Genomic DNA, 27,983 nt, shown 5'->3' with positions numbered 1-27,983 from the left:
AAGCATGACATTCGGGGAAGTGGTGACCCTGACACTGTGGTAGCCTCCACCTGGTGTCTGCTTCTGCCCTTGCGCCTGCCATCTACTCTCCACTCAGCAGCCAGAGTGATCCTTTCAAAATGAAATCAAACTGCTTCCTTGCTTCTCTTCCAAATGCTCCCATCACCCTCATTGCTCCACCCTGGTCGGACCCACCACCTCCTGGGGACTGGATATAGCAATAGCTCCCTAACTGGTTTTCCCTCTTCCACCTTCTCTTCCCTTAGCACAAAAGTGAAAGTATTTCTTTTCAAATCACAAATCGGATCATGTCACTCAGCTCAGAAGCCTCCAGTGGCTTCCCGTCTGACTCAGCACACCCATATGACTCAGCACACAAGTTCATCTCCTTCTAGGCAGACTGAGCCTTTTTGTTGTTTGCCGGCTGTACTCATAATGCTCTCTCCTTATATCCACAGGACTCACTCCCTCGCTTCCTTTAAGCATAAATCAAATCCCTTATCTCAGTATTGACAAGCAGAGAGCAGACTCCTCCAAAGTGAGCAGTGCAGTCATCAACCGCGTCAGTTTAAATTTTACCAACCCACACAGCCTCATCCTACTTCCCTGTTCTATTTTTTCCTCTTAGCGTTTATCATCTTCTAATATATTACATAACTTATATATAGCTGGTAATGCGGGCTCACGCCTGTAATCCCAGCACTTTGGGAGGCCAAGGCAGGCAGATCACCTGAGGCCAGGAGTTCAAGACCAGTCTCACCAAAGTGGTGAAATCCGGTTTCTACTAAAAGTACAAAAATTAGCCAGGCGTGGTGGCACGCACCTGTAGTACCAGCTACTCGGGAAGCTGAAGCAGGAGAATTGCTCGAACCCAGGAGGCAGAGGTTGCAGTGAGCAGAGATCGCGCCATTGTGCTCCATCCAGCCTGGGTGACAGAGCGAGACTCCATCTCAAAAGAATAATTAATTAATTAATTTAAAAAACTTAGATACGCTGGGTGTGGTGGCACGCTATAATCCCAGCTACTTGGGAGGCTGAGGCAGGAGAATCACTTGAACCCCGGAGGCAGAGGTTGCAGTGAGTGGAGATCATGACAGTGCACTCCAGCCTGCGTGACAGAGTGAGATTGTATCTCCAAATAAATAAATAAACTTAGATAAAAATGTTCAAGTGTCTACCTCGTCTGCCCCAAACACACATAGGCTAGAATATAAATTCCATGAAGAAAGGGATTTTTATCAGTTTCGTTCACAGCTGTTTTCCTAGCTCCTAGAACAGTGTCTGGCACATAGTGGACATTCAAAAAACATTTTTTTCTTTTCTTTCAAAAATTGTTTTTCTTTCAAAAATTTCTTCAGTATTTTAGTTGCGCTGTTTGTGTGTATGCATGTGTACGTGTGTATGAGTGCGTTTGTATGTGACCAAACAGTAACTGGCAAACATATAGCATCAGGAAATTGTAGGGCAGGATCTGGGAAAAGGGGAGGAACCCGAAGCTACGGACAAGCCTAAACCGGACTCCCCGAAGTGAACAGGCAGCAAAGGCTGACAATGCCAGCTGCCTGGGCACTGACGGATCCCACCCACGGAAACGTTACCTTATGGGGAAGCTAACTAACCCCGGCCACTCGCCGACGACCTGCGCAGGCGTGGCTTGAGAAGCTGCCCGCTGTGGGCGGAGCCACCCGAAAGGCTCCGGTCGGAGGCGAGAACAGGAGCGGCCTGCGGGGTGCCGCCGATAGGCTGCCGCAGTGACAGGGTGGGCTCTGCCGAGGAACCCGCCTCGCCTGGGGGCGGTGCCTGCGCCTGGAGCCTCTAGGAGAGGGAAGGAGCGCTCCTCGGAGCTTCGCGTCGATTTGCGACGCCGTCGACCCCAGAGGCGGGGCCGGAAGCGCTACGCCTGTTGCGTTGTTTGACCCCCAGCTCTGTTCCCGAAGGGGCGGCCGTCTTTCTCCCGACCCGCTCCGCCTCCTCGCCTTCTCTCCCATTACCCGGAGGCCGAAGCCCTCAGTCAGGGCGGGGCGGCGCAGCGCGAGCTCCCAAACCCGGAAGAAGCGCCATCTCCCGCCTCTACCATGGAGCCCACCGCGCCGTCCCTCACCGAGGAGGACCTCACTGAAGTGAAGAAGGACGTGAGTAGCGACATTGTGCCCAGGGCGGGAGGGGGCGGGCTGCAGTCCAGCGGGCTAGGGAAGCGGAAACCTGGAGTCCGAGGACAAGGAGGATCCTCCAGGTCGGAGGAGCGGAAGATCCTAGCACGGGAGGAATGCGGCGAGCCCTGCATCCGAGGGACCTTGGTAGCAGTGATCCTTCAGTAACCTGTTAATCTAGGTTTTACGTCGATAAACGCAGAGCTTGGGCTTTGGAAACCTTGCCCAGCGGAGCTTTGCTTCTTGCCCACTCCTCACCCATCACCTCATGCTTTTCCCCCACTCCGTTCTTGGAGATGCTTCTTTAGGGACTGGTGGCTCAGATTCATCCTTGAGTCCGGCCGCCTAGGCTGCTATATCAGCCTAGAGCGAAGGCTGTACCAGATAAAGGATCCCAAGCAGTGGACCAAAAATGTGAAGCTCTTTTGCATAGGGGGCTGGAGGAAGCTCAACAGCTGAAAGCACAACCCGGAATTCCCCTAGTTAGCAGACGCCCACATATTTAAATTGGGGTTGGGGGAGTGAATACACGTAGCTGAGAATTATCGTACAGGTAAACGTCGAAAATATTCAGTAGCTAAATTATGCTCTTCTCGGATGGTGCAGAACTACATAAACCTTCATATTTATTTGTCTCGAATGGCTTTGTTGAGATACGACATTCTTTTGTGTTTAGTTACTTGTTTTGCCAGATGAGACCTATAATACTTTATATGAATTCAAATTAAAAACAAACTCAACATGAAACGTGTTCTTATTGAGCATCGCAGTACTTTCACAAAGTTATTTTGGTGAACTGGACAGGATGGCAACTTTTTAAATGTTCATCCACTTCAAATCCCTTCCTCTTCCCTGTAAGGTTTATTACACTGTACTCACGGTTGGTGTGACTCACCAGCAGAAGGAAACTGGATATGACTGGGACTTGTGCTTAGTTTCCTTATTCAACAGAGATTTATGGAGCACTTACTATATGGAAAGCACTGGCACTGGGTCTGGAAGGATACAAAAAATGCAGATCAGTTTCCTGCTTTACATTCTAGTTGAGATAAGAATGGAACATAAATAAACTACTGTAGAATAAATGTTGGCTTATTCATAGTGAGTACCAGTAAAACCTTGAACTTCCAGGAGCTAGGCCTCCTATGTTCCACATTCTGTGTCACACAGTTTACAATGTTCCCACTTAACCTTCACAACAACCTCTAAAGAGGATAATTGCCATTCGAATTTTACAGCTAATAAAACAGGAACTGAGAAATTACAAGTGGAAGGAAATAAGACCTGTATACAAGTACAGATGTGAAGAGTGGCTTCCAAGTCTTTGTTTTTCTCTGTCAGTTCATTGATGTTATCCATCTTCAGGACTTCATTTTATGCTTATATCAGAATTGCATAACCTTGAAACCATGAATGGATTTCAAAAGGTCTATGAAAAAAACTATGTGCATGCTTTCTTCTTAGAGATTTTTTTCATATTTTCAAAATGTTTTCTGATCTTAGAAAGTTTTAAAATTATCTTCCACATATTTGGACCTCTCTACTCTTTGTCCTTATTTCCAAATGTCTACTGGAAATCTACTTTTATATTCTACAGATTGCTCACCTTGACAAAAATTGAACTTTTTATCATCCTTCCCCCTCAGTTGCTTGCTGTTGCTGCTATAGTCTGTCCTGATGAATGGTGTGCTACCACCCTTTGTCTTGGGACCGCTCACTTCTTCAGTGTCTCCTCCTGTCTGGTTATTTACCTCATCGTGTCGGTTGGATTTAGTTCAATTTAATAAATATGGATTACATGCTACTGTGAGGCTCATACTGTGGTTGGTTCTACAATTAAAAAAATTTAAAACTAAGACAATCCTAACTTGAAAAGAGCTCAGTTTCTTGAGGGGGATCATTTTAAATCACAAAATAAGTGCAGTGAGTTTGCATTCATCTGAAACATTGTCTACTTGGTGCTGTGGGTTAAGTGCAGGATAGACAGTGTTTCTTAAAACATACCTCATTGCTGCCTGGTTCAAACAGAGATGTTGAGTTGAAAACAAATAAATGTATTTTTACATTTATTTGTTTTCATTATGGCAGTTACTATGAGGGAATCAAACAGTGCCAAGACAGTAATAGGGGAAATCGACTTGAGATAGGATGGTCAGGAGAGGTCACATTTAAACTGATTCCTGAAGAATTTGACAGAACTGAGGGAAGAGCATTCTAGGCAGAATAGAATTTGCCAAGGACCTAAAACAGGCAAGACCTTGGTGACTTGGGGAAATTGGAGGAAGGCAGAGAGAGGGTAATCTGAAATGAAGTTAGGAAGGTGGGCTAGAGCCATTTTCATGAAGAGCCTTTTAGTAAAGTGTTTGGTTTTCTTTCCCCCAAAGTATAGTAGGGACGTTGAAGAATTGTATTTTTTAAAGATCCCGCTGCCTGTTTCATGGACTGAGGAGAGCAAGAATAGAGCAGGGAAACCATTGAGCAGGGTCTTGGAATCTATATGGATGAAAGATGATGGTGATTTGGATCAGGGTGAAGGCAGTGGAGATGGATGAAGCAGGAGAATTCCAGATGCATTTTTGAAATAGAGATGATAGGACCTGGTGATGGACTGAATGTGAGAAATGAGGAAGAGGATGTTTAAAAGTGAATTGTTAGCTTGAAAGTAGGGTTAAAAAAAAAAAAGAAAGTGTTTATTCACACAGGAACCGATCACCTAGCCTACTTTCCTGCCATCATATTCTAGGATATTTCTAAGACCTTCCATTACCTTTGTCATCATCACTAGCATATATTGATCACTTACTCTGTACCAAGCACTTTTCTAAGCACTTTGCATATGTTAATTTATTCATTCCTCATATAACAGTCAGCTGAGGAAACAAGTACAGAGGAGTTAATTACTTGCCCAAGATCATGTATCTAGTAAATAGAGGAATTAAAGTATAATCATCGGTATCAAATTATTAATGCCATTTATTGAGATCAACATGGATTTTCTACTAATTAAGCTGTCAGGTACTTCTCAAGTCTAGGTTTGCTTTTTTGGTGTCCTTTTTCTTTATTTCTTCCATTTTTTCCAACAGTCACTATTCCTTTAGGTTTCTCTCCCCACACATCTTTCCATCTCCCTTCCACCAAGACTGATTCACTGAGTTAGAGTGTAGTCTTTCCAGCTGACCCCAAAGACAGATACATTACGGGCCCTTTCAGTTTAGGGATTTGTTTTTGTTTTTAACAGTTTTACTCTAAGGAAATAGAGTAATTAACGACAAACATGAGAAAGTTACAGACTGTGAAGCCTCTCACTAAGTTATTGGTCCTACCTAATTCTGTATTCCCTGCTAACTGATAGCTAAAATGTACAGTAGTCTTTGCCCTCATCTTTACCTCCAAAGATGGCCCTCCACAGACCTCCCTGTTTCCGAGGACCCAGGCCCTCTAGATTCAGCTGGTCCCTCCTCACAACAGCCTGCTCTTGGGTTTTAGGTTTGAAGGTAAGATAAGAGCAGTGAGTAATGTCTAGGACCTATTTGCATCTACTTGGATTTTCATCTTAATTAGCACGCATTTTACAAGGCCTGAGCCTCCTCACTTCAGAACATTGTCTCACACCAGTTGAGATTCCCAGCTAATGCTCACCTATATGATTTTCTTAGATGTTACAAAACAACATTGAACCACATTTTATGTCTTTTAGGCCTTAGAAAATTTACGTGTATACCTGTGTGAGAAAATCATAGCTGAGAGACATTTTGATCATCTACGTGCAAAAAAAATACTCAGTAGAGAAGACACTGAAGAAATTTCTTGTCGAACATCAAGTAGAAAAAGGGCTGGAAAATTGTTAGACTACCTACAGGAAAACCCAAAAGGTCTAGACACCCTTGTTGAATCTATTCGGCGAGAAAAAACACAGAACTTCCTGATACAGAAGATTACAGATGAAGTGCTGAAACTTAGAAATCTAAAACTAGAACATCTGAAAGGTAAGATATCTTAGGTATCTAAGAGTTAATTTAAATATAATGATGCTTTTAAAAAATGCAAAGCAGGCCAGGTATCTGCACTTTAGGAGGCTGAGGCAAGAGGATTGCTTGAGGTCAGGAGTTTGAGACCAGCGTGGGCAACACAGCGAGACTTTGTCTCTATAAAAAATTTAAAAATTAGCCAGGCATGGTGGTGCATACCTGTGTTTCCAGCTACTCAGGAGGCTGAGATGGGAGGAGCACTTGAGCCTGGGACATTGAGGCTGCAGTGAGCCATGACTATGCTACTGTGTTCCAGTCTGGGCAACAGAGCAAGACCCTATCTCAGAAAAAGCAAAACAAACCAGAAATGATCATTTTGCTTTCAAAAAGTTTAAACTTCAAAATTATATTCAATTTGTATTTATTTTACCTTATATGACATTATTACATTGAAAAGTGGAATATCACTCAACATCCTGCATTTATATTTATTTAATACCATTTATAGAAAACTATTATGAAATCCCTGTATATGTAAGGGTTTGTTTCTAAAGTCAACAGAATGTAAAATTAATCTATTCAAGAGTAACCTTAAAAATACTGTACATAACACATAAAGAACAGTATTTCGGCAAAGTATTTTAAAAGTCCAACTCTGCTAGTTTTTCTCCCACCAGTTGATCACAAGATGAAGTAATTGGCATATGTTTATAAGAATCAGGTTGCATAAAAGATTCATGACTTTAAATACTAGTCTGGCAAGATGTGAAAGCATGGAAACAGATGAAAGAAATAGCAAATTCACCTGTCCCATTTTACCCTCACTCCAGAACGTACACTCACTGACTGGAATGTTGTGTAGAATTGCCTGCACAATTTAAATCCCCAACCCCCTACCGCCTCTGTTTCTGTCTGTCTCTCTCCAGAGCACATAAATGTGCATGTGATGTTCTACAGCTGTTCTAGGCATTAGGGATACAGAAATGAATAATTTAGGGCTCTGCCCTTAAGGAACTCATCTTCTTTAAGTCCTTGCTGGGACACATTACAAGTTATCCCTTTGAGTCATAGCTAAGAAAGTAGTTTCTATAGCATGGGATAGACATGCTAACTGTATTGTGAGATTGAACTAGTGGAAAAAGTGATGTACAAATGTACTTTATAGACTATGCAGGCTTTACCTAAAAATTGTCAACTCAGGGTTTCTGTGCCTGTAGGTTGAATATTTGCTAAGCCTAACAGAAGGGTAAATTGTATTTGAATTTATTCTTTCAATCATCTGGATAATAGTTAGCTATACCCTTTGGATATGATACAATCCTTTGATGGATCTAAGTTGTTTTCTGCCGTAGCAGTACCTGAGAATGGGTAACTTATAAAGAAAAGAAATTTATTCATTTCTTAGAGTTCTGGAGGCTGGTTAAGTCCAAGACCATGGGGCCAGCATCTGGCAATGGTCATCCATAGTGCAAGGGCAGAAGATGGAAGGGCGCAGGAGGGCAAGAGTGTGAAAGGGAAGAAAAGGGAGTCAAACTCCCAAAATAACTTACCCATTCCCATGATAATGGCCTTAGTCCAGGTCAGAGTCCTCAAGACCCTCTTGCCTCCCAAAGGCCTCAGCTCCTAACACTGCTGCAGTGGCAACCAAGTTTCCAACATGTGAGCTTTTGGTGGATACATTCATACCATAGCTGATGTGAACAACCACTGTCATTTGAGTGAACTATGAGGTTGAGAAACAGGCATTATCTATTTAATTGTAGTTCTCATTTTCCCACAAAGTAGTTCCGGAATGTTGGGCATGACTTAACTGTCCTGTGCCTTTTTTCCCCCTCATCTTTAATAATAATAGACCATCCTAGGTGATCTCTGAAATTCCTTTTAGTTCTGGTATTCTATTATTCAATAATTAGTCATTGCCATTGATCAACAGATGGAATTTTAGCATCTGCCCTGTTTACATTTTGGTTTCATTAGCTAATATTTTTTGTACCAGAATACTAAAGAATATTTATTAGTTATAAAAGCTGTTTTTTATTTTAGAAAAAATTTTTAGGAGCTTCTTTACTTTTTCCAGATCCTTCAGTGGTTAAGTTTATACATATAGTGTAACTTAAATGAGAATTATAGCATGTTGCTTAACTTCCATGAGACTATTTTCTTATCTAGAAAATGTGAATAATAGTATACTTCATGGTTGAGAAAAGCAAATTAGATTTGAAATAGGTTATGACAGAATTTATAAGTTGCTATTTAAATTTTGATTGTGTGGTAACTAGCTTGTAATCTTTTAACAAGTTACAAGATGGACACCGACTCCATTTTTTTTTTTTTAGTTACTTTTTCATTTACATCTGAATAATTGTATTGTAGGACTGAAATGTAGCAGCTGTGAACCTTTTCCAGATGGAGCCACGAACAACCTCTCCAGATCAAATTCAGATGAGAGTAATTTCTCTGAAAAACTGAGGGCATCCACTGTCATGTACCATCCAGAAGGAGAATCCAGCACGACACCCTTTTTTTCTACTAATTCTTCTCTGAATTTGCCTGTTCTAGAAGTAGGCAGGACTGAAAATGCCATCTTCTCTTCAACTACACTTCCTAGACCTGGGGACCCAGGGGCTCCTCCTTTGCCACCAGACCTGCAGCTAGAAGAAGAAGGAACTTGTGGAAACTCTAGTGAGATGTTTCTTCCCTTAAGATCACGTACTGTTTCACGACAATGACACTTTACTTCCTTTTAGTTTTTAATAATGACAAAAAATGTTTTAAAGAATACGAATCTTCTTGTAATACTGCTGTAATGATTTGTTTACATTTGATACATGTCTTTTAAAATGCAATGTAAGCATATCTTGTAAATAGAATTTTTAGAATAAAAAAGCATACTTTTAGGATAGCTAACTATAAATCATGTTGATCATGTACTTTTTAGTAATTTCTTTTTTTCCTTTTTTTAAGATCTTTCAGTACTTTTTAAAATATTTTATATTTTCAGACTAATTTTAATAGGGACTATATCTCTGTTTGAGAATAGACTCTTACACTGGGAATAACATTTTTTTCTCAGTGCATTTGTGCTAGAAATGTTCAGTCTAACAGTCTTTGCTAGACATTAAGCAGAAAATTTTCAGCATTAAGCTGTTCCTGTTCAGTAATAAAACCAATCACTGATTAGAAAACTACCAATATAGAAAAAAAGATTAAAAAATCTCTTTCCCACTCCATTGTCATAGGCTCTTAAACGTCTTCTTATTGATACTGGAGGAACACTTGATGGAGTGTGAGCCACCTAAGATCTCAGTTTGCCAAAATTCATTTCTAATTAACCTTACTAATTATACTACTTTGTTAGGATTTTCACATTCTTGGCTTAATCATTTTAATTCCTGAAGAAAAATATCTTGGCCTAAACCTTAGTTACTATATGTAATTTGATGAGGGGTTTTTTTCACTCTCTTTTTTTGAGACAGGGTCTTGTTCTGTTGCCCAGGTTGGAGTGCAATGTCATGATCTGGGCTTACCACAACCTCTGCCTCCCATGCTCATGTGATCTTTCCACCTCAGCCTCTCAAGTAATAAAGCTGGGACTACAAGTGCATGCACCATGCCCAGCTAATTTTTGTATTTTTTAATAGAGACAGGGTTTTGCTCTGTTGGCCAGGCTGGCCTCGAACTCCTGGACTCAGGCAATCCAGCTCGGCCTCCCAAAGTGTTGGGATTACAGACATAAGCCACCTTGCCCAGCCTGATGAGATTTTTAAAAAATGTGTTCTCTGTACTTTTAATGAGGTCCACTGTACAGTTGAAATAACTAGAACAAATTATTTTTCATGTGTGTGTGACAATTCTGTTTTTAATGCTATTTGAATAAGTGGGCCATTAGCCAGATTTGTCTTTTTGTTGTGTGACAAAATTTAACTAATTTTACACATTTGTAAATCTTATGCTCTCATTGTTTTTATTTAAATTACAATTTTACCTGTTTCCTGACATCTGTCTCCTATATATTTCTATTATTAATTGCAAAAGCATAGAAATGGAAATTTTGCTATTAACAATAAATTTTTTTAAAGTAGTGCTATTTTATAGTTTTAAAATTTTCAATAGGAAATATATAAAACTTTTTTTTATATATGTGCCAATATCTATAGAAAACATTACTTCGGGTTATGAGATTGAGTTGCATTTCTGGATGAACTGGTGAATTTATCAGTCATGAGGAAGATTGGCATATTGGCTTTAAACATTTTTTTTTTTTGAGACGGAGTTTTCCTCTTATTGCCCAGGCTGGAGTGCAATGGCGTGATCTTGGCTCACTGCACCCTCTGTCTCCCAGGTTCAAGCAATTCTGCCTCAGCCTCCCAAGTAGCTGGGATTACAGGCATGCACCACTACGCCCAGCTAATTTTGTATTTTTAGTAGTTTCTCCATATGGGTCAAGCTGGTCTCAAACTCCTGACCTCAGGTGATCCGCCCTCCTGAGCCTCCCAGAGTGCTAGGATTACAGGCATGAGCCACTGCACCCGTCGGCTTTAAACATTTTAAAGATTGGATTTTCTTTAGTATAAGCATTTTCTTTTTGTTTTTTTTGAGACGGAGTTTCGCTCTTGTTACCCAGGCTGGAGAGCAATGGCACAATCTCAGCTTACCGCAGCCTCCGCCTCCTGGGTTTAAGCAATTCTCCTGCCTCACCCTCCCAAGTAGCTGGGACTACAGCCGCGCGCCACCATGCCCAGCTAATTTTTTGTATTTTTAGTAGAGACAGGGTTTCACCATGTTGACCAGGATGGTCTAGATCTCTTGACCTCGTGATCCACCCGCCTCGGCCTCCCAAAGTATATAAGCATTTTCTAAGGATTATAGAGAAATGTTTTAGCTCCAATGCATAGCAAAAACAGTGGTATTAGAAAGAAAATAGTGAGGTTACATTTAAGGAAGGTGCTTTAAAAAGCAGAAGCAGACTTGAAAATAAAATTCCATTTGTGGACTTCTTTTTAAAAATTGAATCAAAGATTATAATTTAGTTACACAGTAACACCTATATATAGATTAGTTTTAACACTGTTTTCTAACTATATAGACAATAAAATTAGGGTTTGTATAAAGCTAATTTTGTGGGTTTTTGAGTTCTACAGAGTCATTTTTTTTCCTTTTGGCCCAAAAACTAGCCATTGCCAAAAGTGTGTAAGTTAGGATGACTGACAGGATGCAGTTTGTGAATTAAGTTCATTAATGCAACAGTGAAAAAGTTATCAGGGATACCATATTATCACAATACAAAAACACCTTAGCTCACAGATATATATATATATATATTTAATACTATATTTTTGGAGCAGTTGTAGGTTTATAACAAAGCAGAAAATAGAGTGTTTCCAAATACCCCCTTCTTCCTCAGTTTCTCACATTTTCTTGCACTAATGTGGCACATTTGTTATAATTGATGAGTCAATCTTTTTTTTTTTTCTTTTTTGAGATAGAATCTGGCTCTGTCACCCATGCTGGAGTGCAGTGGATAGAATCTGGCTCTGTCACCCAGGCTGGAGTGCAGTGGATAGAATCTGGCTCTGTCACCCAGGCTAGAGTGCAGTGGATAGAATCTGGCTCTGTCACCCAGGCTGGAGTGCAGTGGTGCAATCTTGGCTCACTGCAACCTCCACCTCCCAGGTTCAAGTGATTCTTCTGCCTCAAGTGATTCTCCTGCCTCAGCCTCCTAAGTAGCTGGGATTACAGGCATGTGCCCCAACGCCTGGCTAATTTTTGTATTTTTAGTGGAAACAGGGTTTCATCATGTTGGCCAGGATGATCTTGAACTCCTGACCTCAGGTGATCTACCCACCTCATTCAGCCTCCCAAAGTCCTGGGATTACAAGTATGTGCCACCACGCCCAGCCTGATGAGTCTATCTTGATACTATTATTAACCAAAGTCCATTGTTCACATTAGGGTTCTCTCTTTGTGTTATACAATACTGTGGGTTTTGACAAATGTATAATGTCATGTATTTGCCATTACAGTATCATGCAGAATAGTTTCACTGCGTTAAAAAGCTCATATGCTCTACTTATTTATACCTTTCTCTCTCTCATCTCCCTCCCAACCCTGGCAACCACTGATCTTTTTATTGTCTCTGTAGTTTCATCTTTCCCAGAATGTTACATAGTTGGAATCATAGTATGTAGCTTTTTTCGGACTGGCTTCTTTCTCTCATCAATATGCATCAAAATTCTTCCAGGTCTTTTCATGATGAGTTCACTTTATTTATTTGTTTGTTTTTAAAGATTTGCCAAGTTCACTAGTGAGAAGGGGAGAAAGAGTAGAACAAGGAGTTCTATTTGTAACTGACTGAACAATCAATTGAGATAATTCACTACTTTCAGGGGAGCGAGAGCTCACTTTTGAAGCTTTGGTCAGCATATCACTCATTGTGCAATGTCAAACACTGGCAAAATAGGGACAGACTAGGATAATAACAGTTTTTTGTTTTCATACATAGTTTTTTATTTTAAATCCAATGTATCAAATTATTTCTCATGGCTAGTGATTTTTGCCTCTTGTTTAAGAAATTTTTGCCATCTCAGCATCCTGATGATAATTCTATGCTTTCTTCTGGAAGTTGTTTTAGTTTCTCATTTAGCTCTACGATGCATTTCAAAGTAATTTTTATGTATGGTATGAGATAGAAGTCAAGTCTTACAGCTACCATCTTTTTGAGCAATGTAAAAAGGAGATGGAAGTTTCATGCTGTAGCGTCATATTGTATCACTGAGTAAATAGGTCCACTGTTGAGATTGGAGAAAAGCAAACCAAGAAGCAACTAATCTACAGTTGTCTAAATGTAATCTTATCAGGGCTTTCTGAAAGGAGAGCTGAATTTAAGCACAGATAATATACAAAAAACGTGAGTGCTGCTGCTAAAATCTTTATAAATGTTCTTCATACGGAATTTGTCATACTATTTAATTACCAGAAATAGTTCTTTATTGCAATGGTTCCCAAATGTTGCTGTCCATTTAGAACCAACTGGGGAGCACTTAAAGATCCCAACCTCCAGGCTGTACCCCATACCCAATAAATCACAGTGTTTGGTTGTGGAAGCCAGGCATCAGATTTCCAGGTGATTTTTCAGTGTGCAACAAAATTTGGAGTCCACAGCCTTATTAGATGCCAAATAATGAGTTTAGTGTTAACATACGTATAATCTTGTTTTTTAATTCTAAAACCCTGCAAGAAAGGTTTTATTGTCACTTTTTTTTTTTACAGATGAGAAACAAACTCAAAGTCAATTATTTAAAAATCACACAGCTCTTTAGGATTAAAATCCAGGGCTGTTTGACTCTTAACCCTGTGTTCTCATACAACTCATGTTTTCATTGTGGGAAAGAGTCCAAACATAAAACCAAGATAGTTCTAGTTACCATGGTGACAAAATAAGGCATGAGTTAGAAAGGAACTTGGAAGATAATTGATAGTATTATCATGAAGGCTTCTCAGAGTAGGTGAGGCTTTGAGCAGAGACCTAACTCATAAAAAAAGGAGCCAGCAATAGGAAGTCCTAGAAGGAAGAGTTCCAGGCAGAAGTAGCATTGAGGTCAGAAGCCCTGAGGTAGAAATGAATGAGTGAGAGAACCTGGAAACATTTAACACCTTGTTAGTAATGAGCTCACCTAGCACCCAGACCTTGGCTTCTAAATACCATTCTCCATTAAAAGGAATCAAAGTTCCTTGGAAATGGCTGATTCTAAGGCAAAGTATAAGATGAACCTGAAACATCTTGTTCCAGCAAGCAGGCAAGCGATCAAAGAATCTTGGGGAGGACATGTCCGAAGGACACAGAAGCCTGCTTGAAGGGGCTCCCACTGGCAGAATCTGAGACAGTTTTACATCAAAATAAATAATAATGGATTATAACTCATTTGATAGCATAAGAAACCATGAGTCAATGCTAATATAAATTAATTAAGAGGTCGAGTGCAGTGGCTCATGCCTGTAATCCCAGCATTTGGGAGCCTGAGGTAGGCAGATCACTTGAGCCCAGGAGTTTGAGACCAGCCTGGCCAACATGGGGAAACCTTGTCTGTACTGAAAATATAAAAATTAGCCAGGCGTGGTGGCAGGCGCCTGTAATCTCAGCTACTCAAGAGGCTCAGGCACAAGAATCATTTGAACCTGGGAGGTAAGAGATTGTAGTGAGCTGAGATTGTGATACTGCACTGCATCTGAGTGACAGAGGAAGACTGTCTCAAACAAAATGAACAAATAAATAAACAAATAATTTAAAGGAGACTGTGATGTTGACATAGTCTCTAAGTACCTCCCAACAAAAATACTTATTTACAAAAGAGGAAAAAAGTAACTACAGTGGAGAAGCCTGGCAGATACAACCTTACACAAGAAATCAAAGGTAAAATCATCAGTGCCAGGACAAACTGAAATCATGTGCCTTCTGATAGAAGGCAATGAGAAGACCATAACACCACTTTCATAATATTCTTGCCAAAGATTCATAACCTGATTCAAATCATTAGGAAACATGAGACAAGGAATTGTTGGCAGCTATCTTGGTAGACAATCTGCTACAAAATGCTAAGTTTGGGGAGCTTATGAGACACTGAAGTAGGAAATTGCATACAGGAGTTTGGTGTTCTGGAAGACTTCTGGACCAGTTATATAAATGTGGGAGTTATTAGCATAAACTAATATTTAAAACTATGTAACTTGGTGAGTTTGCCTTGAAATGGAGGGTAGATAAAAAAAAGAGGAAGGCTCAGAACTGAGTCTGAGGTGCTTCTGCATCTAGAAGTGATACAGAGAAGACAACAGAGAAAACTGGAAAGGGCCCTGTGAAATAGGAAGAGAACTAAAGTATATGATCTAGTAAAAGGCCAGAGAAAAAAAGCATTTCAAGAAGGCAACTATCTTGTTGAAAGGTCAAGTAAGAAGTGGTCTTTGGACCAAGTCTCACGGAGACCACTGGTGATTTGATAACAAGGACTCACACTGCTCAAACTGAGTACCTCAATCTCCAAGGCACTCAACAGTGAGTCCGTTTTAAAAGCCACTCATGGTGTTAGTTTTACTCAGTAATAAGTAAATTTAAATATTTTTGTCAATTAAAAGAGCTTTATAAAGACAAAATTTCCATACATTTTCAAGATCTTGTATTTTAAAAAAAATAGTATGCCCATGATCAGCTCAGCTTCTGGAGGAACTGGAAACCGAGGTCAGCCATGTGGGCAATTAACTTTGTCTATATGGCCAAGCCCCAATAAAAACTCTGGGCAACAAGGCTCAGGTGAGTTTCTCTGGATGGCAGTATTCCATGCATACTGTCACGTGTCTTTGCCAGGAGAAGTTCATACTGTTCACAATTCCACTAGGAGAGGACAACTGGAAGCTTTGCATGTGGAACTCTACACACCTTGGCTGGTCTCCCCCCACCCTACCGTATTCTTTTGCTGTAATAAACTGTAACCATGAGTATAATGGCTTGCAGTGAGTTCTGTGAGTCTTTTAGTAAATTATCAAACCTGAGAGTAGTATGAAGTTTGCAAAACCTGAAATTAGTGTCAGGAGTGAGGATGGTTTTGGGGACTCCCAAACTTTGCACTTTGGGATCATCAATTTCCTCTGCCAACATAGGTACCTGCATGGGAAAACTTGAGAAACACTTATCTAGACCCATACCATCATAAATTATTATAATCCAAAAATATTTATTAACCATCTGCTCTGTGGCAAGCACTGTGCTAGGTACTAGGAACCTGAAAATGAGCAAAGCATGGTCCAGCTCCTCTCCTCAAGGAGCTCATAGACATTGTACCACAGGAAAGAGAGAGTGAACAAGATAAATATGTATCTCTGCCCTGAGGCCTACTTCCAGGGAAGAATGGCAAGTTATAGTTATGTGTGCGTGTGAGTATCATCTAAATGAGCAGCCATCCTTAAGTGAAATCTAAATATTTACACTGATGCCAACTTCATTTGGGTATCATTCCCATTTAGTTCACCAGAAGGAGTCAAAGTTCTAGTTTCCCTGAATACTAGGCATATGGTTACACCATTTATCAAAGGAAGGAACACAAACGCAGAGAAAAATTGTATAAAAAAACAGGTTACAGTTCCAATAAGTGGGTGTTTGAGGCCCCCGAAGGATGTCCATATGGAAAATGTAAGATTCAGATGGTGGTCGGGTCTAGAGTTTGGATGGAAAGATTGGGGTTGGACACCCAGATTTGGGAATCATAGCATAAAGTAGTTAATGCGGTGGAAAGGGATGGGCTGACTTGCAACTTCATAACACCCTTTTAAAATGTTAGAAACCCAGCCTGGCCAACATGGTGAAACCCCGTCTCTACAAACAATATAAAAACTGGGCGCCTGTAATCCCAGCTATTCAGAAGGCACAAGAATCGCTTGAGCCTGGGAGGCGGGGGTAGCAGTGAGCCGTGATGGCGCCACTGCACTCCAGCCTGGGTTACAGAGTGAGACCCTGTCTCAAAAAAATAAAAATTAAAAATTAAAAAAAAAATGTTAGAAGCATCTCTGAAAGATAGTACAATATGTTAGGAAACACCAACTTTTTTTTTTTTTTTTTTTTTTTTGAGATGGAGTTTTGCTCTTGTTACCCAGGCTGGAGTGCAATGGCACGATCTCGGCTCACCGCAACCTCCGCCTCCTGGGTTCAGGCAATTCTCCTGCCTCAGCCTCCTGAGTAGCTGGGATTACAGGCACGCGCCACCATGCCCAGCTAATTTTTTGTATTTTTAGTAGAGACGGGGTTTCACCATGTTGACCAGGATGGTCTCGATCTCTTGACCTCGTGATCCACCCGCCTCGGCCTCCCAAAGTGCTGGGACTACAGACTTGAGCCACTGGAAACACCAACATTTAAGGGCCATCTGGAGCAAAGCAGGCGAAGAAGGAAGGAGGCTGACAATGACAAGTCCAGAGTTTGGACAGACCCGAGTGGTGGGCTATGATCTAAGAGGAGTTTTATCAAAGCTGTTCAGAGCGCATTTGAATGAGGTCAAGCAGGAAAGGATTTGGTTCTTGGCTTGGGAAGTCCACCATCCCTAGAGGTCTTCCATGACAACTTAGTGAAACACACTGAGAGTAATTTTTATTTGGAAGATGAGATGCAGTGGATCAGAAAAAATTCTACCCTCTCTGGGCAAGGGCTAAAGTGGAGTGACAGTGAAAAGACAAAATTCTTAGCTTTTCTATGCCTTTAGTAAATGCTATCGAATGCGGGAAGTTTGGCCGGGCTCCCTGGCTCAGTACTTCGTCTTTTTTCAGAGCTCCTCAGAAATGAGCAAAAGCAGCCCCCGCCCCTGCTTGGGAACTTGCCCAGCCCGCCTCCAGCCTCAGTCCCTCCGCGGGGGAGCAGCAGCGTGGCGCAGCCGCCAGGGGGCGCAGACTAGAGGCTTATTTGCAAGGCGTGGGGCGGGGCCGAGCGCGGGGGCTGGCGTGGCTTCCGGCTTCCGGCCGAGTGCTGGGTTGTAGCTTGCAGCCGTCATGGCAGCCGACGAGAAGGACCCTCTGAGCTATTTCGCGGCGTACGGGAGCAGCAGCTCAGGCTCCTCGGACGAGGAGGATAACATCGAGCCGGAGGAGACAAGCTGCAGAACCCCAGATCCGGCGAAGTCGGCAGGCGGCTGTAGGAACAAGGCGGAGAAGCGGCTCCCGGGACCCGACGAGCTGTTTAGGAGCGTGACTCGCCCGGCCTTTCTCTACAATCCGCTCAACAAGCAGATAGACTGGGAGAGGCACGTCGTCAAGGCACCTGAGGAGGTGAGGTCCCCGACCCCGTTTCCCGGTCTCGACCCTGGCCTGCGCCCCCTTCCTCCTGAGCCCCCTGCTGGGGACCTGCTGTCCGTTCCCCCACACGCAGTCACCCCCGCGGGATGCCGCACCACCCCCTCCCATCTCAAGCCCTGGGACGCCCGGCCCCTTCCCCCAGCCTGGTGGGTGTCAGACCGGACCCGCAGCCCCGCCCCCTCGTGAGGAGACCCAAACCTCCGCGCTCGGTGCCCCGACCCCGCGCGGCGAGGACTAACGGTGGTGACTCCCCCGCCCCCCCCGCTGCAGCTTCTCCCTGAGACCCCTTCCCTTTGACGCCGAAGTGCCTGCGGTGCTGCCTCCAAGACAGTGTCTGCTGCAGCCTCCTGAAGGGGTCAGCCTTGGCGTAGTATCTCTGAGACTGGATTCTTCTTTGGTAACTAAAAGTTATTAGCTTTATTCATATAGGGAACCCTTTGGCTTTTCACTTAACAGTATTGTGCTTTTGATGAAAAAATGTGTCTTTCAACCTTAAAAAAAAAAAGTCAGCCTGAACGATAAGCGAACTGCAGGGAGATGCATGTGCCCACGTCTATCATAGGAACCTCGGTTCGTCACAGTGCTTCTTAATGTGCTTGCTTAACAGCCTCCAAAGGAATTCAAAATATGGAAGTCAAATTATGTACCACCTCCTGAGACCTACACCACTGAGAAGAAGCCTCCGCCTCCAGAGCTTGACATGGCAATAAAATGGTCTAACATATATGAGGACAATGGTGATGATGCCCCACAGAATGCTAAGAAAGCTAGGCTTCTACCAGAAGGAGAGGAGACAGTGGAATCAGGTAAGGAAAGTCAGAATCTGGTGGTAATCTGTTTTGATCCCGGTGATGGGCTTAAAAAGAATGAATTAATGAATGAAAATTCAATCTAGTGAATTGGCAAAGTTATCTAATGGTCTTTGGATACTTCTTGCTCTGGTTTTGAGAAAGATCGTATATATTTGGCTTTAACGCAAAGTCTCTCATAGCTCAGCTAGTAGTTGCTGTGTTTTAGTGAAAGATGATAAATTATTCAGGCTTTAGAGTGAAATATCTGATATCTCATCCGGTAGTCTGTGATTCATGATGCCTTATTATTTTATTATTAGAACAACACAAATCAATTTGTGGATTCTTGTGACTGTCGCTGCAGAGTGCTGATTAATTTTCTTTTTCTTTTTCTTTTTTTTTTTTTTTTTTAAGGCAGAGTTTTTCTCTTGTTGCCCAGGCTGGAGTGCAATTGCACGATCTTGGCTCACTGCAACCTCCGCCTCCGAGGTTCAAGCAATTCTACTGCCTCAGCCTCCCGAGTAGCTGGGATTACAGGCGTCAGCCACCACATCCAGCTAACTTGTATTTTTAGTAGAGACAGGTTTCGCTGTGTTGGCCAGGCTCCCAGTTCTTATTTTAATTTTGATTCTTGAACTCCTGACCTCAGGTGATCCGCCCACCTCGACCTCCCAAAGTACTGGGATTACAGGCGTGATCCACTGTGCCCAGCACTTTTTTTCTTTTCTTTTCTTTTTTTTTTTTTTTTTGAGACGGTTTTGCTCTTGTTACCCAGGCTGGAGTGCAATGGTGCAATCTCAGCTCACTGCAACCTCCGCCTTCTGGGTTCAGGCGATTCTCTTGCCTCAGCCTCCAAGTAGTTGGGATTACAGGTGCCCTCCACCACGCCTGGCTAATTTTTGTTTGTTTCTTTTTGGTAGAGACGCGGTTTCACTATGTTAGTCAGACTGGTCTTGAACTCCTGACCTCACGTGATCCACCTGCCTCGGCCTCCCGAAGTGTTGGGATTACAGGCGTGAGCCACCGTGCTGTGCTGAAGGCTTCATTTTCTATTAAGGCAGTTGTGCTTCCAAGCTAAAATTAGTATGACCAAATGAATTTAACTGAGCATTACTACGTATAATAGGAAGATAATGACTTAGTTGTTTTACTTTATAGTTCATAATATCATAATTTCGTCTCTTACTTGGACTATCACAGTAATCTTTGCCTACACACTCTTACCCAATCTGTTCCATTCTTTACACTGCAGCTAGTGTTGAGTTTCTAAAAGTCATATCTGATTATATAACTTGCCTGCTTAAAACCCTTCAACAGATAAGTCAAGGCCTTCTATTGATAGGCCCTTTCTCCCTCTCCACAGTCATTTTTAATGGCCCCCTTTCTAGCACTTGAAGATCTTGAAATCCAGAACTGAATTTTATGGTTCCCTGCCTTTCAGTATATGTTGCACCTTATTCTGGAGTGTTCTTTCTTACCTCTTTGGCTGGTAAACTCATTCATCCTTCAAAATCCAACTCAAAAGAAGAAATCTCAGGTTATCACCTCTAATAATTGCTCCTCAGTACCTTGTATATGCTAATGCTGTTGATTGCTCTCATCACTTGTATGTGATTTTTTTTTTTTTAAAGTCTGTCCACTTTATGATGAGTTCCTCAAACAGCAGGATTTGAAGTGTTTATGTGTGTATCAGGTACATTGTAAGTATTCAGTGGATAGTTGTTGAATTGAACTAATGTTTTGGACCATTATTTTTAAGAAAGAGTATGCCATTTTTGTTAAACAGAGTTCTGATCTTCCCACAATACAAGGGCTACTTAGCCCCTTTTTACAGTCATACAGGGAGTGATGTTTTGTCTTAAAAGAAAGGAGAACCGACTGGCAGGAGTTCTTATTTTGATTCTGCCTAGCTTTTCCATTACTTTTGCTGGCTGCCAATATGTATTAGAAGTCACTTTAATGAAGGAGCATCTTCAGTAAGTGGCATCTTTTTGCAGACCTTAAGTGATGTGAACATTTATAATACCTCATATTGTACAATCTTTTTCGTAATTAGTAAAAATATATTTGCTTAAATAATCTTTAATTCTTACAACACCTTGTGAAATGAGATAGAGCAATGTGGAAATGATAGCTTATATCGCTTGTCCAAGGTCACAAAACTAGAAAATGCCAAGTTCTAAAATAGGCACTTTCACACAGTTTTCTAATTTATTACTGTTAGCAACCTGATACAGAAGTGCTACATGATTCATTATTATTGTTTTACGGATGAAACAATCAGAAATTAGAGACTTGCCCAAATTCACACAGCTAAAGAAGAGGCAGAGTAGGAATTCAAATCCAGACCTTTAAATAGAAATTATGCCTTATTAAACTGGGATTAGGTCTCCTGATGAGTAACTGTTTCTCAACAATGTTTGAGATATAGCTATTCTTCTGTAGAGATAATGGCATTAAAGATACCAGGGTTGATATTCAAACTAGATTTCCATAGGATGGTGCTTTCACATCTTTGTCCCTATATGGAAAAAGCCAGGATTATACACCAGGGCAAGCAAGCAAGAAAGAATTATCCTTTTTCCAGCTTAGCTTTTGAGTTAAGTTAGAAGGAGTTCCAAATATGTGGCAAGTAACACTGCTATTCACATAGATAATTTCTGTCCTTTTGATCACATGATGGCCCTTCATCAGAAAACAAATACAGGCAATATCAAATGACAAAAAGACCTTTTTAGAAGTGAATTTTGCCATTTCAGATTCCTATATCATAAACCCACTGTAAAACCAATTTCTCTGGCATAATTTTTAGCCATTTTTTTTTAAATTCATAAAATATGTATCAGAAACTCTGCACTCTTAAATTATCCAAATTTTAGATTATCAAGTTACTTTTGTTTTTGCTTTCCCATTCTGCCCTTTGGCCTTTTATTGCCAGTTAACTTCCAGTTACTTTAGAGGAAGAGCTGGGAAAGGTTCAGAACTCATCATTGGATCTTGCTGCTTATCAGCACTTCTGGTTTTAGTGGTTGTAAAATGTAGGTAAGTAAAGCTTAATATATTAATTGTAACTTTATTGACATGTATAATAATTGTAAAAGCATAGTTAATAGTGATTTTTAGTTTACATTTTTTAGAATTTAGAAAGTTTGTTTATATGTTAAACTTACTTGAGTGATTTGAGTTCCGTAATAAAAAAATTGTTTCCTCACCAGTACATCTATACCATATGAGACAGAGTAAAAAAGCTCAGTAAAGTTGGTAAATGAACTTTCTCAGTATTTTTCTGCTCTAGTTTACAAAAGCAATGCCTTGTCGTGACACTAGGTGGCATAGCACTTCGGCTCAAATCACTGATAGCCAGTTATTTTTTCAACTTCATTAGTAAGTGTCAGGTTAAAAGCAAAAATATCTCAGTATCATCTTTTACATGTATGTTAATGAATAGTGAATATTATAGTAAACTTAGTACTTTCTTTTTTTTTTTTTTTTTGAGACAGAGTCTTGCTCTGTTGCCAGGCGCTAGGCTGGAGTATAGCGGTGCGATCCCCTGCCTCCCAGGTTCGAGCAGTTCTCCTGCCTCAGCATCCCGAGTAGCTGGGACTACAGGCACGCGCCACCACGCCCGGCTAATTTTTGTATTTTTTAGTGGAGACGGGGTTTCACCGTGTTGGACAGGATGGCCTCAATCTCTTGACCTCGTGATCCACCCGCCTCGGCCTCCCAAAGTGCTGGGATTACAGGTGTGAGCCACCGTGCCCAGCCAGTACTTTCAATTTTTATGTCATTACTACTGAAAATCTCAAGACGAGCTTAGTGGTAACTAACTCCAGTTAAAAAGCAAAAGGTTTGGCTTGTTTGAGTGGTATACCATGTTATTTGGTTTGCAGAGCCAGTATTTTTGTGTGTACATGGTAAACTACTGATTAAAACTTTGATTTTTAAGTTCCTGGGGTGAGTTCTTGATCTGAATTGTATTTCATTATGCTGCCTACATAAATCCATAGTGCTCTGTGAAGCACATGAATAACATCACCATGCTGTGCTTGAAAAGGAGTGAAGCTGAATGGTACTAATTGTTAATCTGCATCAATAAATGCGATATTCTGATATGGTACAATTAGCAGAAGGGAATTGAAGGCATAAGATTTTAAGTATATTTCCTTCAAGGAATTTATGATTTGATGTCAGTAGTTCCCCACATTTTTAATATGAAGGCCCCTTTCAATATCAAAATATTTTATAGATCTTGCTTGATGGCTGTTGAACTTTTTGAGTGTCTGTTGATCGAGAAAATAAAGTCAAAAGCTACAATTAATTAGTAATTAGTGCTCAAAATAAATTTGTATTTTATAAACCATAACATCTTTTACATGTTATTAATTCTGTATGGAGTTCTTTTTTTTTTGGAGACGGAGTTTCGCTCTTGTTACCCAGGCTGGAGTGCAATGGCACGATCTCGGCTCACCGCAACCTCCGCCTCCTGGGTTCAGGCAATTCTCCTGCCTCAGCCTCCTGAGTAGCTGGGATTACAGGCACGCGCCACCATGCCCAGCTAATTTTTTGTATTTTTAGTAGAGACGGGGTTTCACCATGTTGACCAGGATGGTCTCAATCTCTTGACCTCGTGATCCACCCACCTCGGTCTCCCAAAGTGCTGGGATTACAGGCGTGAACCACCACACCCAGCCTATGGAGTTCTTAATACCACTCATTTGTTTAGGGAGATGGGAATTAGCAACTAGTCTGTGCTACCCTGTATTTTTTAACAATGTAGTTGGATTTTTAAAAATAGAATAAAAGGGTCCACTTTTTCAGGTTTGACACCATTTTTATGAATTGGAAATTTTCTGTAATATTACATTATAACATTCTGGAAGGGTGTAAAAGACATTGTTTTAATGTAAGGCTCTTCTCTAACTTCCCTTCCTTCTCCAGATTCTCCATAATATGAAGTAGGAAGATACTTATTTTTCTGTTGCCATTAGAATGTTCTGGTTGTTCTAGGAATGGGGGGTGGGGGGGGTGCGGATTAGAACTTCCTAGGATAAAATTCCAAATAGAGGTTTGGGGAAACCTACTCGGGAGTGCATTTTGACCTCAAAATAAGGATTTGGAGTGGGTGGAGGAGATGGGGAGAAAGTTGTTTGTGGAGGGGAGAAAGAAGGTTTTTTTTTGAGGAGAGAAAGCTGATAGCCACTTAAATAATGTCCTGGTTAGATTGATACCTATTTTTTTGTAAAAAGAAAACAATATGCTCCATTATTACAAAGCATTGTTTGTATTTGAATATAGACAATGTAAATACTATTATGCAGGGGTATCCAAGGGGGAGAATACAGTCAGTGAGTTCTTAGTTTCTGTTTTTGGTTGGACCAGTAAAGTTCCTTCCTCATCCCTCTTTTCTGCTGATCACTAGAGACAGAAACTAAAAACCTTGGCTTCAGGCTGCTAAAAGCCTAAAACAAAACGGAACAACAACAAATAAGGCAGGTTGGACAAACTTGTTGAGTATTTGGGAGCAACTTTTTCAAAACAAGTCTGATTTGGGGGAAGTAAACTCACTTATTTTAAGCTACCTTAATATAGCACTAAAGAGTCACTTTGTGAATTTTGTAAGGCTGTAATTGAAAAAAAAATTTGCTTACTTTCACTTGCATTTAAAAATCAGAACTCTAAAAGTTAATTCTTGGTTTTTCTTATGTTTTTTATTGGGAGGCTTTGAGAGAAACAGTTGACAGTAATTTAGTATAAAGTCAGTGAGATTTAATTTTTAACATGTTGGGTTTTTTAAAATTACTGATTGAAACTTTTCCTTTTCTATTTAAAGATGATGAAAAAGATGAGCATACTTCTAAAAAGCGCAAAGTAGAGCCAGGAGAACCAGCAAAGAAGAAAAAGTAGAAAACAAATGACCAGAATTTTTGGACTACTAAACTTGTTGAAATGTTTCTTTGGGCAGATTAAGCTGGTATTGTGGGTTATTATCACATGTTTCCATGAAAGTACATACGTTAATGAACTAATAAGTATTGCCGCAAGAACGTTCCACTGTAGAATTTCATTTTTTATTTAAAACATGTATGTATTTAAAACACAACTGGTGACTTGTGATTGCGAAATTGATACTTGGATGCATTCTTACTCTCACAGAATTGATGACATGCTTTGAGAGTTTTGTCACATGTTGACATGCCAATGTTCTATAAACCTTTTATAAAGGAATATATTTTTAAAGTAAATATATTGTAATGTACTGTGAACTTGTAGGGTGCTTTTCAACAGTCTTTGTACAGTGTAAATAGATCATGGAAATAAAATTACTTATTCAATATTACTATTACTGCATAACATTAACATTTGAATGTTTGTCTGTGACAAGTACCCTATTTGCTGTGTGACATTTTAAGTTGTAATAAGAAGTATTACCATTTAAAGAGTGCCTCCTGTGTTCCAGGTGCTTTGTGAATATGTTTTCTCTGATCCTTAAATAACCTAGCAAGATATTATTAGTATTCTCATTTTATAATAAAGAATGCTTGAGTAGCTTGTCTAATGTTACACGGCTAGTGAGTGATTAATTTGGAATTTAACTTGGGACACATTAAACCACCTGCCCAATCAGTCAAAATTTAGTCATCTTCAAGAACGACATCAGTTGTCATCTCTACCGGGTACTTTTCTGTTGTAGTTAATGGGGATCTTTTCCTCTCCCGATTGTATGATTATACTTGTCATCTGTGCTTTATGGTTATTCATTAATTTCTTTATTAAATTGTAAGTTTACAGGACATTCAGTTAAATTTAAATTTCAGATAAGTAATGTTTTGGTATATTTAATATTCAGGACATACTTATACAAAAAGTGTGTTTATCTGAAATTCACATTTAACTGAGCATCTTTTATTTTCTCTGGTAACCCTACTTCTACATGTTTCCTCTACCCAGATTCTATTTTAATGCTTTGCATATAGTAATACTCAATAAAACGAACAAGAAGTAGTTGGGAAGATGTAATCTTTGAGTTCCAAAATGCAGTTCAGTTATTTGTAGTATTTTAAATAATAAGAAGGAGGTTACAGTGCATCAGTCCTTCCATTATTCTCAAGCCTTTAAGAGATAAGAATTAATTACAGAACACTGTACATTCAGTGTATAAGAACCAGACAGCCAAGCATGGTGGTTCATACTTGTAATCCAGCACTTTGGGAGGCTGAGGTGGGAGGATAGCTTGAGGCCAAGAGTTTGAGACCAGCCTGGACAACATGACAAGACTCCATCTCTACAAAAAAATTAAAATTTAGAAAAGAAAACGACATAATCTGAGCTTTTTTAAAAAAAAAAATCTGTTTTTCCCTAATGTGCAAGACAAAATTTGAACCATTATGCAAGATTTGTTTGCTTAGGCATATGTATCAAGTAGATTAAAATTTATAAAAGTCATTAAAAGTGATTGCACCAGGCATGGTGCTTTGTGGAATGAAGAAGATGCATAACAGTATGATGGCTTCCAGCATATCTCAAGTTTAGAAAAACCAATTCTATAGCTGCCCATCCTCTAGGTTTGGAAATATATGGATCCCAAAATTAAAGTAATTGCTAAAGCAAGAATATGTTTTTTTAAGATTGATGAATTTGGAAATCTATACTAGGGAGTGGCATCGAGTGGTAAAGCAAGACCCTAGTATGACATGACACCAAACACAATACAACCAAATCAAGTTATATTTGTGAGGTGATTCCCAAGCTCTGGAGAAATCTAAAACTTGGATGCATGTATTGGTAGAGCAGATATCTCAGAAGTTGCTTAAATATTCCAAGGGTCTTAAGTTAGCATGAAAGCAAACTTTTTTCTCTCCCTTTCCCTGTTTCCCTCTCCTTCACTCTCCCTCTTTTTCTCTACCTCTCTCTCCCTCTCCCTCTCTTCCGAGAAATGTGCAGAGTACGTTTTCTGAGGGGGAAGATAGGACTTAGGAAGGAAGAGGCTATTTTGGAGCAAGTCTGACTCAGCCATTTGTATCTCCTGGTTGGAAAATGGACTTTTCATATCACTCTACATCATCACATTAGAGAATGGATTATTTTCCCCTTCATAGATGTCCTGCGAACATGTTTGCACAAATGTCTGTGGATACTGAGGTAAAGTTTGGTTGAGCTAGTGAAAACCTAGTGGGGAAAAGTTTTAAAAATCCATATACATAAGAAAAATCCTCTGTTGAAGTATCTTTCTTTTTAGAGAATTGAGTCACTTGATAATTCTGATTGTTTCCTCCTCTTTAAGTAAGTTAAGCCTGGGCAACATGTGGAGACCCTGATATGGTTTGGCTGTGTCACCATCCAAATATCATCTTGAATTGTAACTCCCACAGTTCCCACATGTGGTGGGAGGTGACTGAATTATGGGGTGGGTCTTTCCTGTGTTGTTCTTATGATAGTGAGGGAGTCATGAGATCTGATGGTTTTAAAAACCATCAGTGCAGAAATGCCTGCTGCCATCCACATAAGATGTGACTTGCTCCTCTTTGCCTTCTGCTGTGATTATGAGGCTTCTCCAGCCACATGGAACTGTAAGGCTAATTTAAACTCTTTCTTTTGTAAATGCCCAGTTTTGGGAATGTCTTTATCAGCAGCGTGAAAATGGACTAATACCTCATCTCTACAAAAAAAAAAAAAAAATTAGCCAGACATGGTGGTGCACACTAGTGGTCCTAGCTACTGGGGAAGGCTGAAACAGAAGGATCACTTGAGCCCAGGAGTTCAAGGCTGTAGTGAGCTATGATGCACCACTGTATCCTGGCATGGGTGACAGAGCAAGATCCAGTCTCTAAAAAAGAGAAATAAACTACATCAGGAATGAATGACTTTTTGTACAGGGTAATATGAGAAAGGAACTAAGCATATGTGGGCTGTTTTAAAATTTGAAGTATAAATAGCTTTACAGAGTTTTATGGGAAATAATCTAACTAGAATCAGAAAAATATTACTGACTCAACTGCTTTGGCCGAAAAAAATTACTGAGAAAATGGACAATCTGTTTTCACCATTAAAATACTAACATCTGGTCTCAGTTGCAAACTTGCAACTTTCTAATCTTAACATTTAATGCTGTCTAGTAGTGCTTTTGAATTCAAAAAGTTTAATCACATAATAGTATTTTATTTGCCAAAAATCCAATTAGGTTTCATCATTTTCTTTTTTTTTTTTTTGAGATGGAGTCTTGCTCTGTCACCAGGCTGGAGTGCAGTGGC

The 27,983-nt window shown here is 40.3% G+C and overlaps 3 protein-coding genes across 4 annotated transcripts; 2 read left to right on the top strand and 1 right to left on the bottom strand.

Annotated features, from left to right (window-relative positions):
- Positions 1-1,610: 1,610 nt before the first annotated feature.
- LOC135272288 (uncharacterized) lies at positions 1,611-2,070 on the bottom strand. Its single transcript, XM_064370641.1, has one exon. The coding sequence runs from the start codon at positions 1,986-1,988 to the stop codon at positions 1,611-1,613; it is 378 nt and encodes a 125-aa protein (XP_064226711.1). The 5' UTR covers positions 1,989-2,070.
- BCL10 (BCL10 immune signaling adaptor) lies at positions 1,864-10,200 on the top strand. Its single transcript, XM_021667663.2, has 3 exons — positions 1,864-2,132; positions 5,848-6,136; positions 8,492-10,200. Exons 1-3 carry the CDS (start codon positions 2,076-2,078, stop codon positions 8,845-8,847), a joined length of 702 nt encoding a protein of 233 aa, XP_021523338.1. The 5' UTR covers positions 1,864-2,075; the 3' UTR covers positions 8,848-10,200.
- Positions 10,201-17,624: 7,424 nt separating this feature from the next.
- CUNH1orf52 (chromosome unknown C1orf52 homolog) lies at positions 17,625-25,296 on the top strand. 2 transcript variants are annotated; one of them, XR_001105744.2, is made up of 4 exons: positions 17,625-17,917; positions 18,552-18,750; positions 21,674-21,777; positions 24,566-24,653. XR_001105744.2 is itself a non-coding variant. In XM_012442597.2 (3 exons), the coding sequence occupies exons 1-3, from the start codon at positions 17,642-17,644 to the stop codon at positions 24,637-24,639; spliced, it is 549 nt and encodes a 182-aa protein (XP_012298020.1). In that variant the 5' UTR covers positions 17,625-17,641; the 3' UTR covers positions 24,640-25,296. The 2 variants fall into 2 exon arrangements, 1 of the variants encoding a protein (XP_012298020.1); XM_012442597.2 differs by lacking the exon at positions 21,674-21,777 and having other exon boundaries at positions 24,566-25,296.
- The last annotated feature ends 2,687 nt before the right edge of the window (positions 25,297-27,983 follow it).

Source organism: Aotus nancymaae, unplaced genomic scaffold (assembly GCF_030222135.1).
Source record: "Aotus nancymaae isolate 86718 unplaced genomic scaffold, 86718_ANA_hifiasm-v0.15.2.pri h1tg000007l, whole genome shotgun sequence".
NCBI classification, from domain to species: domain Eukaryota; kingdom Metazoa; phylum Chordata; class Mammalia; order Primates; family Aotidae; genus Aotus; species Aotus nancymaae.
The sequence above is the reverse complement of the archived record's forward strand: the minus strand, read 5'-3'. Positions and strand labels throughout refer to the sequence as shown.

Coding starts and splice junctions, on each gene's coding strand:
- CUNH1orf52 (XM_012442597.2), top strand. CDS start 17,642: ATGGCAGCCGACGAGAAGGACCCTCTGAGCTATTTCGCGGCGTACGGG. Junction 17,918..18,551: donor TCGTCAAGGCACCTGAGGAG/GTGAGGTCCCCG, acceptor CTTGCTTAACAG/CCTCCAAAGGAATTCAAAAT. Junction 18,751..24,565: donor AGAGGAGACAGTGGAATCAG/GTAAGGAAAGTC, acceptor TTCTATTTAAAG/ATGATGAAAAAGATGAGCAT.
- LOC135272288 (XM_064370641.1), bottom strand. CDS start 1,988: ATGGGAGAGAAGGCGAGGAGGCGGAGCGGGTCGGGAGAAAGACGGCCG.
- BCL10 (XM_021667663.2), top strand. CDS start 2,076: ATGGAGCCCACCGCGCCGTCCCTCACCGAGGAGGACCTCACTGAAGTG. Junction 2,133..5,847: donor TCACTGAAGTGAAGAAGGAC/GTGAGTAGCGAC, acceptor TATGTCTTTTAG/GCCTTAGAAAATTTACGTGT. Junction 6,137..8,491: donor AAAACTAGAACATCTGAAAG/GTAAGATATCTT, acceptor ATTGTATTGTAG/GACTGAAATGTAGCAGCTGT.